We start from the raw sequence: 16,087 nt of genomic DNA, 5'->3' as shown, positions 1-16,087 counted from the left end.
GCGTAACCCCAGGTCCCGCAGGGTCACAGAAGGACCGGGGATGTCTGAGTGTCGCAGAGCTTGCAGGTATTAGAGCAGGGAAGCCAGCTACAGCGACAAAGCTGAGGAGTGAGCTCTCACTAAACAAAATCTAACCAAGTTGGGGTTACCTTGAACCGGGCACAGGCTGGGTGAGCTCGGAGCACAGCCGGTGACAAGGGAGACGGAGTGACTGAGCACTTTTCTCCAAGTGTGTGGCTGGAGGCCAGGGAGACGGAAGCACGAGCACTTTTCTCCAAGCGTGAGCGATTGAGTGCTTTTCTCCAAGCGCAACCAGAGGCCAGGGAGACGGGAACGATTGGGCGCTCTTCTCTGAGGATGCACTGAGGAGCGGGACCCCAAACTCTCCGCGCCTCCAGGTGGGAGATTGGGAGGCCACCATTTTCATTCCCGTCCTCTGGTACTCTACGGAAAGCATTCATGGAACAAAAGCTCCCCAAAGCGAACCCAAGCGGATTACTTAACCTGACCCCTGATAAGGGCGGGGCAATTCTGCCTCCGGCAAAGACACTTGAGAATCACTACAACAGGCCCCTCCCCCAGACGATCAACAAGAAACCCAGCCAAGACCAGATTGACTTACCAAGGAGAACAGCAGAATTCCAGAGGAGGAGAAAGCAAATCTTATCTGGACAAAATGACAAGGAGGAAAAACTCACCACAAAAAAAAGAACAAGAGGCAATACTGAAGGCTGGGGACCTAATCAATATGGACATTGGTAATATGACAGATCTAGAGTTCAGAATGATGATTCTCAAGGTTCTAGCTGGACTTGAAAAAGGCATAGAAGATATTAGAGAAACCCTCTCCAGAGAGATAAAAGCCCTTTCTGGAGAAATAAAAGAACTAAAATCTAACCAAGTTGAAATCAAAACAGCTATTAATGAGGTGCAATAAAAAATGGAAGCTCTTACTGCTAGGATAAATGAGGCAGAAGAAAGAATTAGTGACTTAGAAGACCAAATGACAGAGAATAAAGAAGCTGAGCAAAAGAGAGACAAATACTGGACCACGAGGAGAGAATTTGACAGATAAGTGACACCATAAGATGACACAACATTAGAATAATTGGGATTCCAGAAGAAGAAGAAAGAGAGAGGGGAGCAGAAGGTATACTGGAGAGAATTATTGGGGAAAATTTCCCTAATATGGCAAAGGGAACAAACATCAAAATCCAGAAGATGCAAAGAACGCCCCTCAAAATCAATAAAATCAATAAAAATAAAATCAAAATAGGTCCACACCCTGTCACCTGATAGTAAAATTTACAAATCTTAGCAACAAGAGAAAATCCTGAAAGCAGCCTGGGAAAAGAAGTTTGTAACATACAAGGGTAAAAACATTAGATTGGCAGTAAACTTATCCACAGAAACCTGGCAGGCCAGAAAGAGCTGGCATGATATATTCAGAGCACTAAACTAGAAAAACATGCAGCCCAGAATATTATATCCAGCTAGGCTATCATTAAAAATAGAAGTAGAGATAAAAGGCTTCCAAGACAAACAAAAACTGAAAGAATTTGAAAACACCAAACAAGCCCTACAGGAAATATTGAAAGGGGTCCTCTAAGCAAAGAGAGAGCCTAAAAGTAGTAGATCAGAAAGGAACAGAGACAATATACAGTAACAGTCACTTTACAGGCAATACAATGGCACTAAATTCATTATCTCTCAATAGTTACCCTGAATGTTAATGGGCTATATGCCCCAATCAAAAGACACAGGGTATCAGAGTGGATAAAAAAACAAAACCCATCAATATGCTGCCTACAACAAACTCATTTTAGACCCGAAGACACCACCAGATGTAAAGTGAGGGGGTGGAAAACAATGCACCATGTTAATGGACATCAGAAGAGCGCCAGAGTGGCAATCCTTATATCAGATCAATTAGATTTTAAGCCAAAGACTATAATAAGAGATGAGAAAGGACACTATATCATATTCAAAGGGTCTGTCCACCCAGAAGACCTAACAATTTTAAATATCTATGCCCCTAACATGGGAGCAGCCAACTATATAAACCAATTAATAACAAAATCAAAGAAATACATCGACAACAATACAATAATAGTAGGGGACTTTAACACTCCACTCACGGAAATGGACAGATCCTCTAAGCAAAAGATCAACAAGGAAATAAAGGCCTTAAATGATACACTGGACCAGATGGACATCAGAGATATATTCAGAACATTCCATCCCAAAATAATAGAATACACATTCTTCCCTAGTGCACATGGAACATTCTCCAGAGTAGACCACATCCTGGGTCATAAATAAGGTCTCAACTGGTATCAAAAGATTGGGATCATTCCCTGCATATTTTCAGACCACAATGCTCTGAAGCTAGAACTCAATCACAAGAGGAAATTTGGAAAGAGCACAAATACATGGAGACTAAACAGAATCCTTCTAAAAAATGAATGGGTCAACCAGGAAATTAAAGAAGAACTGAAAAAATTCATGGAAACAAATGAAAATGAAAACACAACGGTTCAAAATCTGTGGGACACAGCAAAGGCAGTCCCAAGAGGAAAATATATAGTGGTATAGGCCTTTCTCAAGAAACAAGAAAGTTCTCAAAAATACAACCTAACTCTACACCTAAAGGAGCTGGAGAAAGAACAACAAAAAAAGCCTAAACCCAGCAGGAGAAGAGAAAGCATAAAGATCAGAGCAGAAATCAATGAAATAGAAATTAAAAAAAACAATAGAACAAATCAATGAAACTAGGAGCTGGTTCTTTGAAAGAATTAATAAGATTGACAAACCCCTGGCCAGACTTATCAAAAAGAAAAGAGAATGGAACAAAATAAATTAAATCATAAATGAAAGAGGAGAGATCACAACCAACACCAAAGAAATACAAGCAATTATAAGAACATACTATGAGAAACTCTACACCAACAAATTCGACAATCTGGAAGAAATGGATACATTTCTAGAGACTATAAACTACCACAACTGAACCACGAAGATATAGAAAGCCTGAACAGACCCATAACCAGTAAAGAGATTGAAACAGTCATCAAAAATCTCCAAACAAACAAGAGTCCAGGGCCAGATGGCTTCCCAGGGGAATTCTACCAAACATTTAAAGAAGAATTAATTCCTATTCTCCTGAAACTGTTCCAAAAAATAGAAATGGAAGGAAAACTTCCAAACTCATTTTATGAGGCCAACATCACCTTGATCCCAAAACCAGACAAGGATCCCATCAAAAAAGAGAACTACAGACCAATATCCTTGATGAACACAGATGCGAAAATTCTCACCCAAATAACTGGACAATAGGATCCAACAGTACATTAAAAGGATTATTCACCATAACCAAGTAGAATTTATTCCAGGGCTGCAAGGTTGGTTCAACATCCGCAAATCAATCAATGTGATACAACACATTAATAAAAGAAAGAACAAGAACCATGTGATACTCTCAATAGATGCTGAAAAAGCATTTGACAAAGTGCAGCATCCCTTCCTGATTAAAACTCTTCAAAGTGTAGGGATAGAGGGCACATACCTCAATATTATCAAAACTGTCTATGAAAAACCCACTGCAAATATCATTCTCAATGGATAAAAACTGAAAGCTTTTCTGTTAAGGTCAGGAACACAGCAGGGATGTCCGTTATCACCACTGCTATTCAACATAGTACTAGAAGTCCTAGCTTCAGCAGTCAGACAACAAAAAGAAATTAAAGGCATCCAAATCAGCAAAGAAGAAGTCAAACTATCCCTCTTTGCAGATGAAATGATACTTTAGGTGGAAAACCCAAAACCACTCCAAATCTGCTAGAACTTGTACAGGAATTCAGTAAAGTGTCAGGATATAAAGTCAATGCACAGAAATCAGTTGCATTTCTTTACACTAACAACAAGACAGTAGTAAGAGAAATTAAGGAGTCCATCCCATTAACAATTTTACCTAAAACCATAAGAAACCTAGGAATAAACCTAACCAAAGAGGCAAAGAATCTATACTCAGAAAACTATAAAGTACTCATGAAAGAAATGGAGGAAGACACAAAGAAATGGAAAAATGTTCCATGCTCCTGGATTGGAAGAACAAATATTGTGAAAATGTCTATGCTACCTAAAGCAATCTACGCATTTAATGCAATCCCTAACAAAATCCCACCCATTTTTCTCAAAGAAATAAAACAAATAATCCCAAAATTTATATGGAACCAAAAAAGACCTCGAATAGCCAAAGGAATATTGAAAAAGAAAGCTAAAGTTGGTGGCATCACAATTCCAGACTTCAAGCTCTATTACAAAGCTGTCATCATCAAGACAGCATGGTACTGGCACAAAAACACACACATAGATCAATGGAACAGAATAGAAATAGAAATAGAACAGAAATAGACCCTCAACTCTATGGTCAACTAATCTTAGACAAAGCAGGAAGGAATGTCCAATGGAAAAAAGACAGCTTCTTCAACAAATGGTGCTGGGAAAATTGGACAGCCACATGCAGAAAAATGAAATTGGACTATTTCCTTACACCACACACAAAAATAGACTCAAAATGGATGAAGGACCTCAGTGTGAGAAAGGAATCCATCAAAATCCTTGAGGAGAACACAGGCAGCAACCTCTTTGACCTCAACCGCAGCAACTTCTTCCTAGGAACATCACCAAAGGCAACAGAAGCAAGGGAAAAAATGAACTATTGGGATTTTATCAAGATAAAAAGCTTTTGCACAGCAAAGGAAACAGTGAACAAAACCTAAAGACAACTGACAGAATGGGAGAAGATATTTGCAAACGACATATCAGATAAAGGGCTAGTATCCAAAATCTATAAAGAGCTTAGCAAACTCAACACCCAAAGAACAAATAATCCAATCAAGAAATAGGCAGAGGACATGAACAGACATTTCTGCAAAGAAGACATCCAGATGGCCAACAGACACATGAAAAAATTCTCCTTATCACTCGGCATCAGGGAAATACAAATGAAAACCACAATGAGATACCACCTCACACCAGTCAGAATGGCTAAAATTAAGAAGTCAAGAAATGACACATGCTGGCGAGGATGCGGAGAAAGGGGAACCCTCCTACACTGTTGGTGGGAATGCAAGCTGGTGCAACCACTCTGGAAAACAGTTTGGAGGTTCCTCAAAAAACTGAAAATAGAGCTACCTTGTGACCCAGCGAGTGCATTACTGGGTATATATCCTAAAAATATAAATGTGGTGTTCTGAAGGGGCACGTGCACCCTAATGTTTATAGCAGCAATGTCCACAATAGCCAAAGTAGGGAAAGAACCTAGATGTCCATCAACAGATGAATGGATAAAGAAGAGGTGGTATATATATATACAATGGGATACTATGCAGCCATCAAAAGAAATGAAATCTTGCCATTTGCGATGATGTGGATGGAACTAGAGGGTATTGTGCTTAACTAAATAAGTCAGTCGGAGAAAAACAACTATCATATGATCTCCCTGATATAAGGAAGTAGAGATGCAATGTTGGTGGTTTGGGGGTAGGAAAACAAAAAAAATGAAAAAAGATGGGATCAGGAGGGAGACAAACCATAAAAGACTCACTCTCAAAAAACAGACTGAGGGTTGCTGGGGGGAGTGGGGATAGAGGGTGGTGGGGATATGGACACTGGGGAGGGTATTTGCTATGATGAGTGCTGTCAAATGTGTAGATTCACAGACCTGTACCCCTGGGGATAAAAATACATTATATGTTTATTAAATAAATAAATTAATTTAAAAAAATTAAAAAAATATAAATGAAATCTTGCCATTTCCAATGATGTGGATAGAGCTAGAATGTAAAATGCTAAGTGAAATATGTCAGAGACAGACAATTATCATATGATCTCACTCATATGTGAAATTGGAGAAACAAAACAGATGAACATACGGGAAGTAAAAAGGGAAAACCAAAAAACAGACTTACCTATAGAGACCAAACTGATGGTTACCAGAGCAGGAAGTGGATGAAATAGGTGATGGGGATTCAAGAGGGCACTTGTGAGGAGCACCGGGTGTTGTATAGAAGTGATAAATCACTAAATTCTATATCTGAAACTAATATTACATGGTATATTAACTACCTGGGCTTTAAATAAAAACTTGAAAAAAAAACCAGGGAAAAAATGCTGTTTAATAGAATTATAGTTACAGCAATTTAGTATTTTGAAAAATCCACTTGTTGAACAGTAAACCTAAGTCCCCTTATCTCTGCAGTGTACCGACTAGCATATCTTCGACTAAATACCCTGTGTGCACGCCTTCTGTCTGACCACCCAGAACTAGAACATATCATCTGGACCCTTTTTCAGCATACATTGCAAAATGAGTATGAACTCATGAGAGACAGGCATTTGGATCAGGTAAGAAAATAATGCACTTCACTACTCTTCTCCTACTCATTTGTTAACTGTGCACTGATTTCTTAAAAGATTAGATTGAAACAAGAAGCTAGATCAATTTAGCAGACTTAATATATATGCATTCTTTGGCTTCCTTTTATAATTTTGCTATAGTTCTTAGAGCTTTAGAGCTCGGGAGTATTTCAAGTGACTTTTTTAATGACATAAAAGATCTTATTTATAAAAATCATTGAAAAAAACTGTTTATTAAGAGTTTTTCTGTCTTGTAGTAACCTAGATATCATGTTAGTAAGGAAGAAGTCCAAGACTTAAGAACAAGTTGATCTAAAACAATGCCTATTGAATGAATGAATGAATGAATGAATGAATAAAAAAATAAATGAATGACAGTTTACAGAGAATGATCTTTCATATCTTCCTGTTTTTTCTCTTTATGCATAATAATAATATTTTTTGGTAGCAACTTATTGAGATATAATTAACATGCCATACAAATTACCCATATAAAGTGTACAATCCAGTAGTTTTTAGTATATTGATAGAGTTGTGGAACCATCACCAAAATCACTTTTAAAACAGTTTTATCATGCTAAAAAGAAATGCCATACCATTCAATACTCATCATCTGTTCCTCTACTTCTTCCAGGCCCAGGAAATACTGATCTTTCTATGTCTGTAGATTTGCCTCTTTTGGGGCATTTTATATAAATGGAATCATATAATATGTTGTATTTTGTGTCTGGCTTCTTAGTGTAATGTTTTCATTGTTCATCTGTGTTATGCCTTGTATCAGTACTTCATCCCTTGTGTTGCCAAATAATATTCCATTGTATGGATATACCACATCATATTTATCTGTTCATTATTTGGTGTACATTTGTTTTCTACTTTTTGGATATTATGAATAATGTTCTGTGAACATTTATATACAAGTTTTGTGTGGATATATGCTTCCAGTTCTCTTGGATATATACCTAGAAATAGAATTGCCAGGTCTTGTGATAACTCTATGTCTAACCTTTGTGGATTGGCCAGATTGTTTTCCAGTATATCCACACCATTCTGCATTCCTATCAGAAGTGTATGAGGTTCCAGTTTCTCCATATCCTCACCAGCCTAGTGGGTATAGAGTAGTATCTACAATCATCCTATTGGGTATAGAGTAGTATCTCTTTATGGTTTTAATTTGCACTTCCCTGATGGCTAATGATATTGATTGAGAATATTTTCATGTGCTTATTGGCCATTTGTATATCTTCTTTAAAGAAATATCTTCTCAGATAATTTGCATATTTTTTAATTGAGTTGTCTATTATTGAGTTACAAGTGTTCTTATGTAGTCTACATAAAAGTCCCTTATTTCATATGATTTGCAGTTGTTTTCTCCAGTTCTCTTGAGTTGTATTTTCACTTTCTTGATGGTGTCCTTTGTGGCACAAAAGTTTTTCATTTTGATCATGTTCAGTTTATCTATTTTTTTCTTTTGTTACTACTGCTTTTGCTGTTTTATCTAAGAAACCATTGCCAAGTCAGAGATCATACAAAGATTTATTCTTGTGTTTCTCCAAAAATGTTATACTTTTAACTCTAACATTTACATTCTGATTCATTTTGAGTTAATTTTTCTGTATGGTGTGAGAAGGGGTCTAACGTCACTCTTTTATATCTGAATACTACTTGTTCCAGCACCATTTCTTAAAGTCTTTTCTTTCTGTGTTGAGAGAAATCAGAACTAACTGTATATGCATAAAAGTTCATTTCTGGTTTCTTAATTGTGTTCCATTGATCTGTATGTCTTCTCTTATGCCAGTACAGAACTGTCTCAATTACAAAGCTTTGTAGTAAATTTTGAGATAGGGAAGTGTGGGGGCATCTGGGTGGCTTAGTCAGTTAAGCATCCAACTCTTGATTTCAGCTCAGGTCATGATCTTAGGGTCTGGATCCCAGGGTCCTTTTCAGTAGGAAGTGTGCTTGATATTCTCTCCTTCTCCCTCTGCCCCTCCCCCACTCATGCTCACACTCTTGTGCACGCTCTTTCTCCCTAAAATAAATAAAGAAATAAATCTTTAAAAAAAAATAGGGAAAAAAATTTCTTCTTTTTCAAGATTTGTTGTACTGTTCTGTAGTTTGCATTTCCATATAAATTTTAGGATCAGTTTGTCAATTTTTGCAAAGAAGCCAACAATGATTTTGATAGGGATTATATTGAATCATAGATTAATTTGAGGAGCTTTCTTATCTTAATAATATTAAGTATTCTAGCCAATGAACATATGATGTTTTTCCACTTATTTATTTATTTATTAAAGATTTTATTTATTTATTTGACAGACAGAGCTCACAAGCAGACAAAGAGGCAGGCAGAAGGAGAGAGGGAAGCAGGTTCCCTGCCAAGCAGAGAGCTCAATGTGGGGCTCGATCCCAGGACCCGGGATCATGACCTGAGCCGAAGGCAGAGGCTTTAACCCACTGAGCCACCCAGGCGCCCTTTCCACTTATTTAGATGTTAATTTTTTTCAGTTATGTTTTAACATTTTCAGAGTATAGTCTTTTTATATTAAATTTATACACCTCAGTGTTTTTATTCCTTTTAACACTATTGTAAATGGAACTATTTCTTTAATTTCTTGTTTGCATTATTCATTACAAGTGTATAGAAATACAATTAATTTTCATATATTGATCTTGTTAACCTGCAGTTTTATTGAAGTACTTTATTAGTTCTAATAGTTTTTAGTAGATTTTTTAGGATTTTCAATATATAAGATCATATTGTCTTCAAATAGAGATAGTTTTACTTTTACCTTTTCAATCTGGATGACTGCTACTTCATTTATTTGTCAAACTGCTGTAGTGTAGTACCTCAAAAACAATGTCGAATGAAAGTGGTGAGAAGGGACATCCTTGTTTTGTTTCTGCGCTAGGGGAAAGCATTCAGTCTTTCACCATTAAATGTATTGTTAGCTGTGGAGTTTTTGTATATGCCCTTTATCAGGTAAAGGAAGTTCCCATCTATTCCTGGTTGTTTTTATCATGAAAGTGTGTTGAATTTTGTCAAATGCTTGTTCTATATCTATTGAGATGATCATTGGGGTTTTCTCCTTTTATTGTATTGATATGTAGTATATTACATGAATTGATTTTCAGATGTTAAACCAATCTTGCATTTCTGGAATGAATCCCATTTGGTCATAGTCTATAATACATTTGATGTGCTGCTGGATTCAGCTTGTTTTTGTTAAAAATGTTTACAACTATAACCATAAAAGATAATGGTAATTTTCCTCTCATATCTGGATTTGATATCAGAGTATTACTATCCTCACAGAATTAGTTGGGTAGTGTTCCCTCCTCTTCTAATTTCTGAAGAGTTTGTGAGAAATTGGTATTGATTCTTTTTTAAAGGTTTGGTAGAATACACCAGTGAAACCATCTGGGCCTGGGCTTTCGTTTGCAGATAGTTTTGGAGTATTATTTCAAGCTCATATTTTCTGTTTCTTCTTTAGTAAGTTTTGGTGGTTTGTGTTTTTTCTTAAAAATTTTCTTTCCATCTTAGATATCTATTTTGTTGGTATGCAGTTGTTCATAATGTTCTCTTTGTTTCTATCAGTTCAGTAGTAATGTTCCCAGTAAGAATGGTATTTTCAGGGGCGCCTGGGTGGCTCAGTGGGTTAAGCCTCTGCCTTCGGCTCAGGTCATGATCTCAGGGTCCTGGGATCCAGCCCCTCATTGGGCTCTCTGCTCAGTGGGGAGCCCGTTTCCCTCTCTCTCTCTCTGCCTGCCTCTTTGCCTACTTGTGATCTCTGTCAAATAAATAAATAAAATCTTTTAAAAAAAGAAAAAGAATGATATTTTCAGCAAACCGTGAATTAGTGTATAAGGGTATAACCTCCAAATATGTATATCTTTCTAGAGTATATTTGGGTGTATAAATTCTAGTATGTTGGATTTTTTAAAGTAGGCACTCATTGCCTTCTATTTTTCTACACTAGTCCTAAGGATTTCTAAATCCTAAGTCCTAAGGATTTCTAAAGAGATTAGGTATATGAAATCTAGACTTTTGCAGAGAGTTACCTTAAGAAGAGGTAGGAGAAAAATATGAATTAACAAAGAAGATATTAGATGGTGTTCTGAGTGGGAAAAATAGAATTGGGGCTGGTAGGATGCTGAACAAGCGGTGATGAGTAGATATTCTTGGCAATAGTAGATATAAGCAAGAATGTTGCAGAGATATAAGTACTTAAATTTGGCAATAAAATTCATACAAATGAAGAAAGTTTGATTTTTTAATTCTGTAAGGAATAATTTCAAATCTTATTTTTACATTAAAAATGTTTTTATTGAAATACAACATGCATATAAAAGCATCCATATATCATAAGAATACATCTTAACGCAAATTCATAAACTGAACTCATCTGTATAACCTGCTTCCAAATCAAGAGCATTACCTGCAATATAAAGACTCTCTTCTGCCCCATTCCAAACTCCTTACCACCATCACCAAGTATATTCAATTTTATTTTATCTGATAGTTTAAACCTTTGATATATCTGACCTTTTTTTTTTTTTAAGTGCTAGTTACACAGTAAACTGATTCCAATTTCAACCTTTATGGGGGGGGGGAACCTAAGGAACAAAGGTCAAAGTTAGGGTTATTTACAAACCAGATGATCAGTTCTAATAATCAAGGTCTGACTTTTACATTTTGTTCTTTAAACACAATTTGGGTTGAACACTTCACATCACCTTTCAAACTGAGCTTAGGATGGGAAAACATAATCCTGTAGGAACTTAGATTTCCATTTTTTGAAGCTAAAAGAAAGATAACAGTACTTTTTAGAGCACAACTATGTAACAAAATTCTGATTTTTTTATATTGCATTGACTTACTAGATTATGATGTGTTCCATGTATGGCATATGCAAAGTGAAGAATATAGACCTTAAATTCAAAATCATTGTAACAGCATACAAGGATCTTCCTCATGCTGTTCAGGAGGTAGGTAATCTTCCATGGTAAGATTTTTTTGGATATATTCATATCTATAAAATGGATAATTTAAGTCATTAATTAGATCATATATTATGACATTATATAAATTTATGTATCAGTTTTTTTACCTTTATATTACTGGTTAATTATTTGTGCTTAAAACAGAATTGGAAAGTTAAGGCACTATAATATCCAAATTCATGTTATAAAGTTAATAAGGAATACTACATCTTTGCAATAAATAGGATATTTGTAATAAATTTTTACACATGTGTATATATTTTTTAAAAGTCTGTGACATTTCACTTCTGGTAGAACAGTTATATACCAAACCTAAGAAGACTTTTCTAGATTATTTTTTCCTGTATAATATGTGATTCTTACTGTTAGAAAATAATATGAACTATTAGAAAAAAAAATCTAAAGAGATAAATTTCCAGATTAATTTAACAGGTGTTTTTATTCTTCTTCTTCAGACATTCAAACGTGTTTTGATCAGAGAAGAGGAGTATGATTCCATTATAGTATTCTATAACTCGGTCTTCATGCAGAGACTGAAAACAAATATTTTGCAGTATGCTTCTACCAGGGTATGTTGGAAGTATCCTTTGATTGGGAAAATCTAATTATAAAGTGGAGCTTACTAAAACATTAAAAAAAAAATCTGCTTTTTGTTTTTGCCCTAGCCCCCTACCTTGTCACCAATACCTCACATTCCTCGAAGCCCTTACAAGTTTTCTAGTTCACCTTTACGGATTCCTGGGGGAAACATCTATATATCACCCCTGAAGAATCCATATAAAATTTCAGAAGGTGTGCCAACGCCAACAAAAATGACTCCAAGATCAAGGTTTGTGTTTTCTCTTTAGGGAAAGGGCAAAGAATAAGAGGGGATTATTTTGATCCAAGTACAAAAATATAAAGCTTTCTTCACTTAAAATATATTTATTTACATTAAGTAACATGATAGGAATTTGGTAGGTAAGAAAGATTATCTTTTTACTTAAGTGGGTTTGCAAGTTTAGTCTTCAGCTTTCCTGGGTGCTAGGGTTTGTTCTTTTGTGAACAAAGAACAATTTTTGTAGTAGGTTTAAAATCACTTTCATACTTTAGTAAATAACGAGTCTGCTAAGTAAAGTAGATTACTTTTGGTTAAGAATTTTTATTCTCTAGCTTTACTGAATGTCCTTTAAACTCTGTGAACCTGTTTATCTTGCTTTGTTACAAAAATGTAGATGACTGATTAAATGTACATAACTGCAAATTAAGTCTTTAGAAGTCCATCCTTAATTCTGCCTGCAGCTTCCTTATATTACCTGGGGCAGGTGTCACTACTTCGGAAGGGTGCTGTGGATTAGGGAGATGATGAGTATGAAGCTGTTTTAAATTCCTAGATGAAAGTTTCTGTGCAACTACAAATCATTACATTATCTTCCACATCCAACCACAAGTGCTTTGTGACTTTGAAGTGCTTCCATTGCCTTATTATATGTTATCATGGGCTGTTTGAAAATGACTTTATTTGTACAGAGTGGTAGGCAGATTAGCTAGTACAGTTAAGGTAGTCTCATCTCCTTAAATTGTCAGCTCATAGAATTGTACTTAATGGGCAAGAAAAACAAAAGGGAGAAGGGGGAGATATTAGCCATCTAGAAAACATTTGTGTGGGGTATTTAATTATATAAGTAATGCACACTCATAGTAAAAATTTGTAACTCTACAGGAAGAGAGAAAATAGAAACTAGTTGGCAAGTGATATAAATCCTCTTGTGCACCCCTGTACCATCTTTTATTTGCTGTTCTTATAGTATCTGTGTACAATATCTACAACTTATACTGTAAGTTGCTAAGATAATACATCATGTATATTTAATTTACACAGTCCCACATTGCCACATGAAAATGTGTACTTAGGTAATGATAATTGATCTGTATTATTCTTATGATATCTATTTACTGAACTTAGTGAAATCACTTCTCAGTTGAGGTCATATTCTCAAAATCTTGATCAATCATTGACCAGGCATTAAGAGAGCATCTTCACATTCTATTTATCAAGCATATTTAGGTATTCTGCTTAATCAAATATATATATAGTCTGCTTAATCAAATATATATATATATATTTGTCTACCTATCAAGGAATTGGAGTATAATAAGACCTATCTCCTAGTTCCATGTGCATATGATCATATCCTTGTTATGTGAAGCTAATACTGTTTTTCACATTTATTATAAAAACAAATTATATGGTTCACTCATGGCAACCACAGATTCAAAACCTGTGATATATATACAAAAAATAAAGAGAAAGCCAAACAAACGCTATAGAAACTCATCAATCCCAAAGAAAAAGAACAAGAGAAGTGGAAAGAACAGAGAATAACTACAAAAACAACCAGAAAACAGGGGGAAAAATGGCATCAAGTACATACCTAACAATAATAACTTAAAAAAATAATAACTTTAAATGTAAATGGCCTAAATGCTCCAGTCAAAAGATACAGGGTGGTGGAATGGATAAAAATACAAGACCCCTCTATATGCTGCTTATAAGAGATTCACCTTAGACATAGAGACACAAACAGACTGAAAGTAAAGGGATAGAAAACCATTTACCATGCAAATGGAAGCAAAAAAGAAGCCAGAGTAGCAACACTTAGATCAGACAATAGACTTTAAAACAAAGACTGTAACTAGAGACAAAGAAGAGTATTACATAATGATTCAAGGAGCACCCCAACAAGAGGATGTAACACTTGTAAGTATCTATATACCAAACACTAGAGCACCTGAATACATAAAGCACATATTAATGGAAATAAAGAGAGAAATTGATGGTAATACAATAATAGTGAGGGACTTTAACACCCCACTTACATCAATGGGTGGATGATTCTGGCAGGAAATCAATAAGGAAACAGTGTCTTTGAATGACACTTTGCAACAGGTAGACATAACAGATACATATAGCACATTCAATCCAAAACCAACAGAATACACATTATTCTCAAGTGCACACGGAACATTCTCCAGAAGGGATTACAAATGAGGCCACAAAACAGCTTCAATAAATTTCAGAAGATTGAAATCATTCCATGCATCTTTTCTGATTATATAGCAGTATGAACCTAGAAATAAAATGTAAGAAAAAAAATGGAAAAAAACATGAGCATGTGGAGATTAATCAGTACGATACCATACAACCAGTGGGCCAACAGAGCAATCAAAGAGGAAACAAAAAATTCATGGAGAGAAATGAAAATGAAAACTAAATGGTCCAAACTCCTTCGGATGCAGTGAAAGCAGTTCTAAGAGGGAAATATATAGCAATAGAGCCCATAGCAAGAAACAAAAAAAGCTCAAATAAACAGCGCCTTATACCTAAAGGAACCAGAAAAAGAAGAACAAACAAAGCCCAAGTTGAGTAGAAAGGAATAATAAAGATCAGAGCAGGGGTGCCTGGGTGGCTCAGTGGGTTAAGCCACTACCTTCGGCTCAGGTCATGATCTCAGGGTCCTGGGATCGAGTCCCGCATCAGGCTCTCTGCTCCACAGGGAGCCTGCTTCCTCCTCTCTCTCTCTGCCTGCCTCTCTGCCTACTTGTAATCTCTCTCTGTCAAATAAAAAAATAAAATCTTTAAAAAAAAAAAAAAGATCAGAGCAGAAATAAATGACATAAAGACTAAAAAAAAAAAAAAAAGTAGAAAAAATTTAATGAAACCAAGAGCTGGTTCTTTGAAAAGATAAACAAAATTGGTTATTCCTTAGTTAGACTCATCAAGAAAAAAAGAGAAAGGACCCAAATAAAATTGGAAAGGAAAGAGAAGTAATAACTGACACCACAGAATTACAAAGGATTACGAGACTACTGCAACAAATTGTATGCAAACAAATTGGACAAATTTATCCTGAATGGATGAGTTTCTAGAAATATAGAATTTTCCAAAACTGAATTAGGAAGAAATAGAAAAATCTGAACAGACTGATTTTTATTAATGAAATTGAATCAGTAATCAAAAAAATTACCAAAAAATAAACATCCAGGCCAGAATGCATTCACAGGTGAATTTTACGAGACATTTAAAAAAGAATTAATACCTATTCTCCTCAAACTATTCCAAAAAATAGAAGAGAAGGGAAACTTCCAAATGCATTTATAAGGCCAGCATTACCCTGATACCAAAACCAGAAAAACACCCCACAAAAAAAAGAAAACTACAAGCCAATGTCCGTGATGAACATAGATGGAAAAATCCTCAACAAAATTTTAGCAAACTGTATTCCACAATATATCAAAAATATCGTTCACCATGAGCAGGTAGAACTAATTCCAGGGGTGCAAGGGTGGTTCGATATTCACAAATGAGTCAATGTGATACACCACATCAAAAAAACAAAGGATAAAAATTATACGATCATCTCAATAGATGTAGAAAAAGCATTTGATAAAATGCATCATCGTTCATGATAAAAAACTCTCAACAAAGATTTACAGGGAACCTCCCTCAAGATAGTAAGGCCATATATGAAAAATGCACAACTAGCACCATATATCCCACATGATAACATCATAGTGAAAAAGTGAGAACTTTTTCTCTAAGATCAGGAATAAGACAAGGATTTTCACTCTTACTACTTTTATTTAACATAGTACTGAATGTCCCACCCATAGCAATCAGAGA

At 35.5% G+C, this 16,087-nt stretch overlaps 1 protein-coding gene across 1 annotated transcript in view; it reads left to right on the top strand.

Moving 5' to 3' along the window:
- Positions 1–16,087, top strand: part of RB1 (RB transcriptional corepressor 1) — a 158,896-nt gene that overhangs the window by 126,638 nt on the left and 16,171 nt on the right. Inside the window, exons 20-23 of the mRNA XM_082701590.1 lie at positions 6,263–6,408; positions 11,305–11,409; positions 11,880–11,993; positions 12,090–12,253. Of these exons, the coding sequence (XP_082557716.1) occupies positions 6,263–6,408; positions 11,305–11,409; positions 11,880–11,993; positions 12,090–12,253 (529 nt within the window). The remainder of the gene's footprint in view (positions 1–6,262; positions 6,409–11,304; positions 11,410–11,879; positions 11,994–12,089; positions 12,254–16,087) is intronic.

The sequence above is a fragment of the Mustela nivalis genome (assembly GCF_964662115.1).
Source record: "Mustela nivalis genome assembly, chromosome: 15".
NCBI lineage: Eukaryota > Metazoa > Chordata > Mammalia > Carnivora > Mustelidae > Mustela > Mustela nivalis.
Note: the sequence above shows the minus strand (reverse complement) of the source record. Positions and strands in the feature narration are given on the sequence as shown.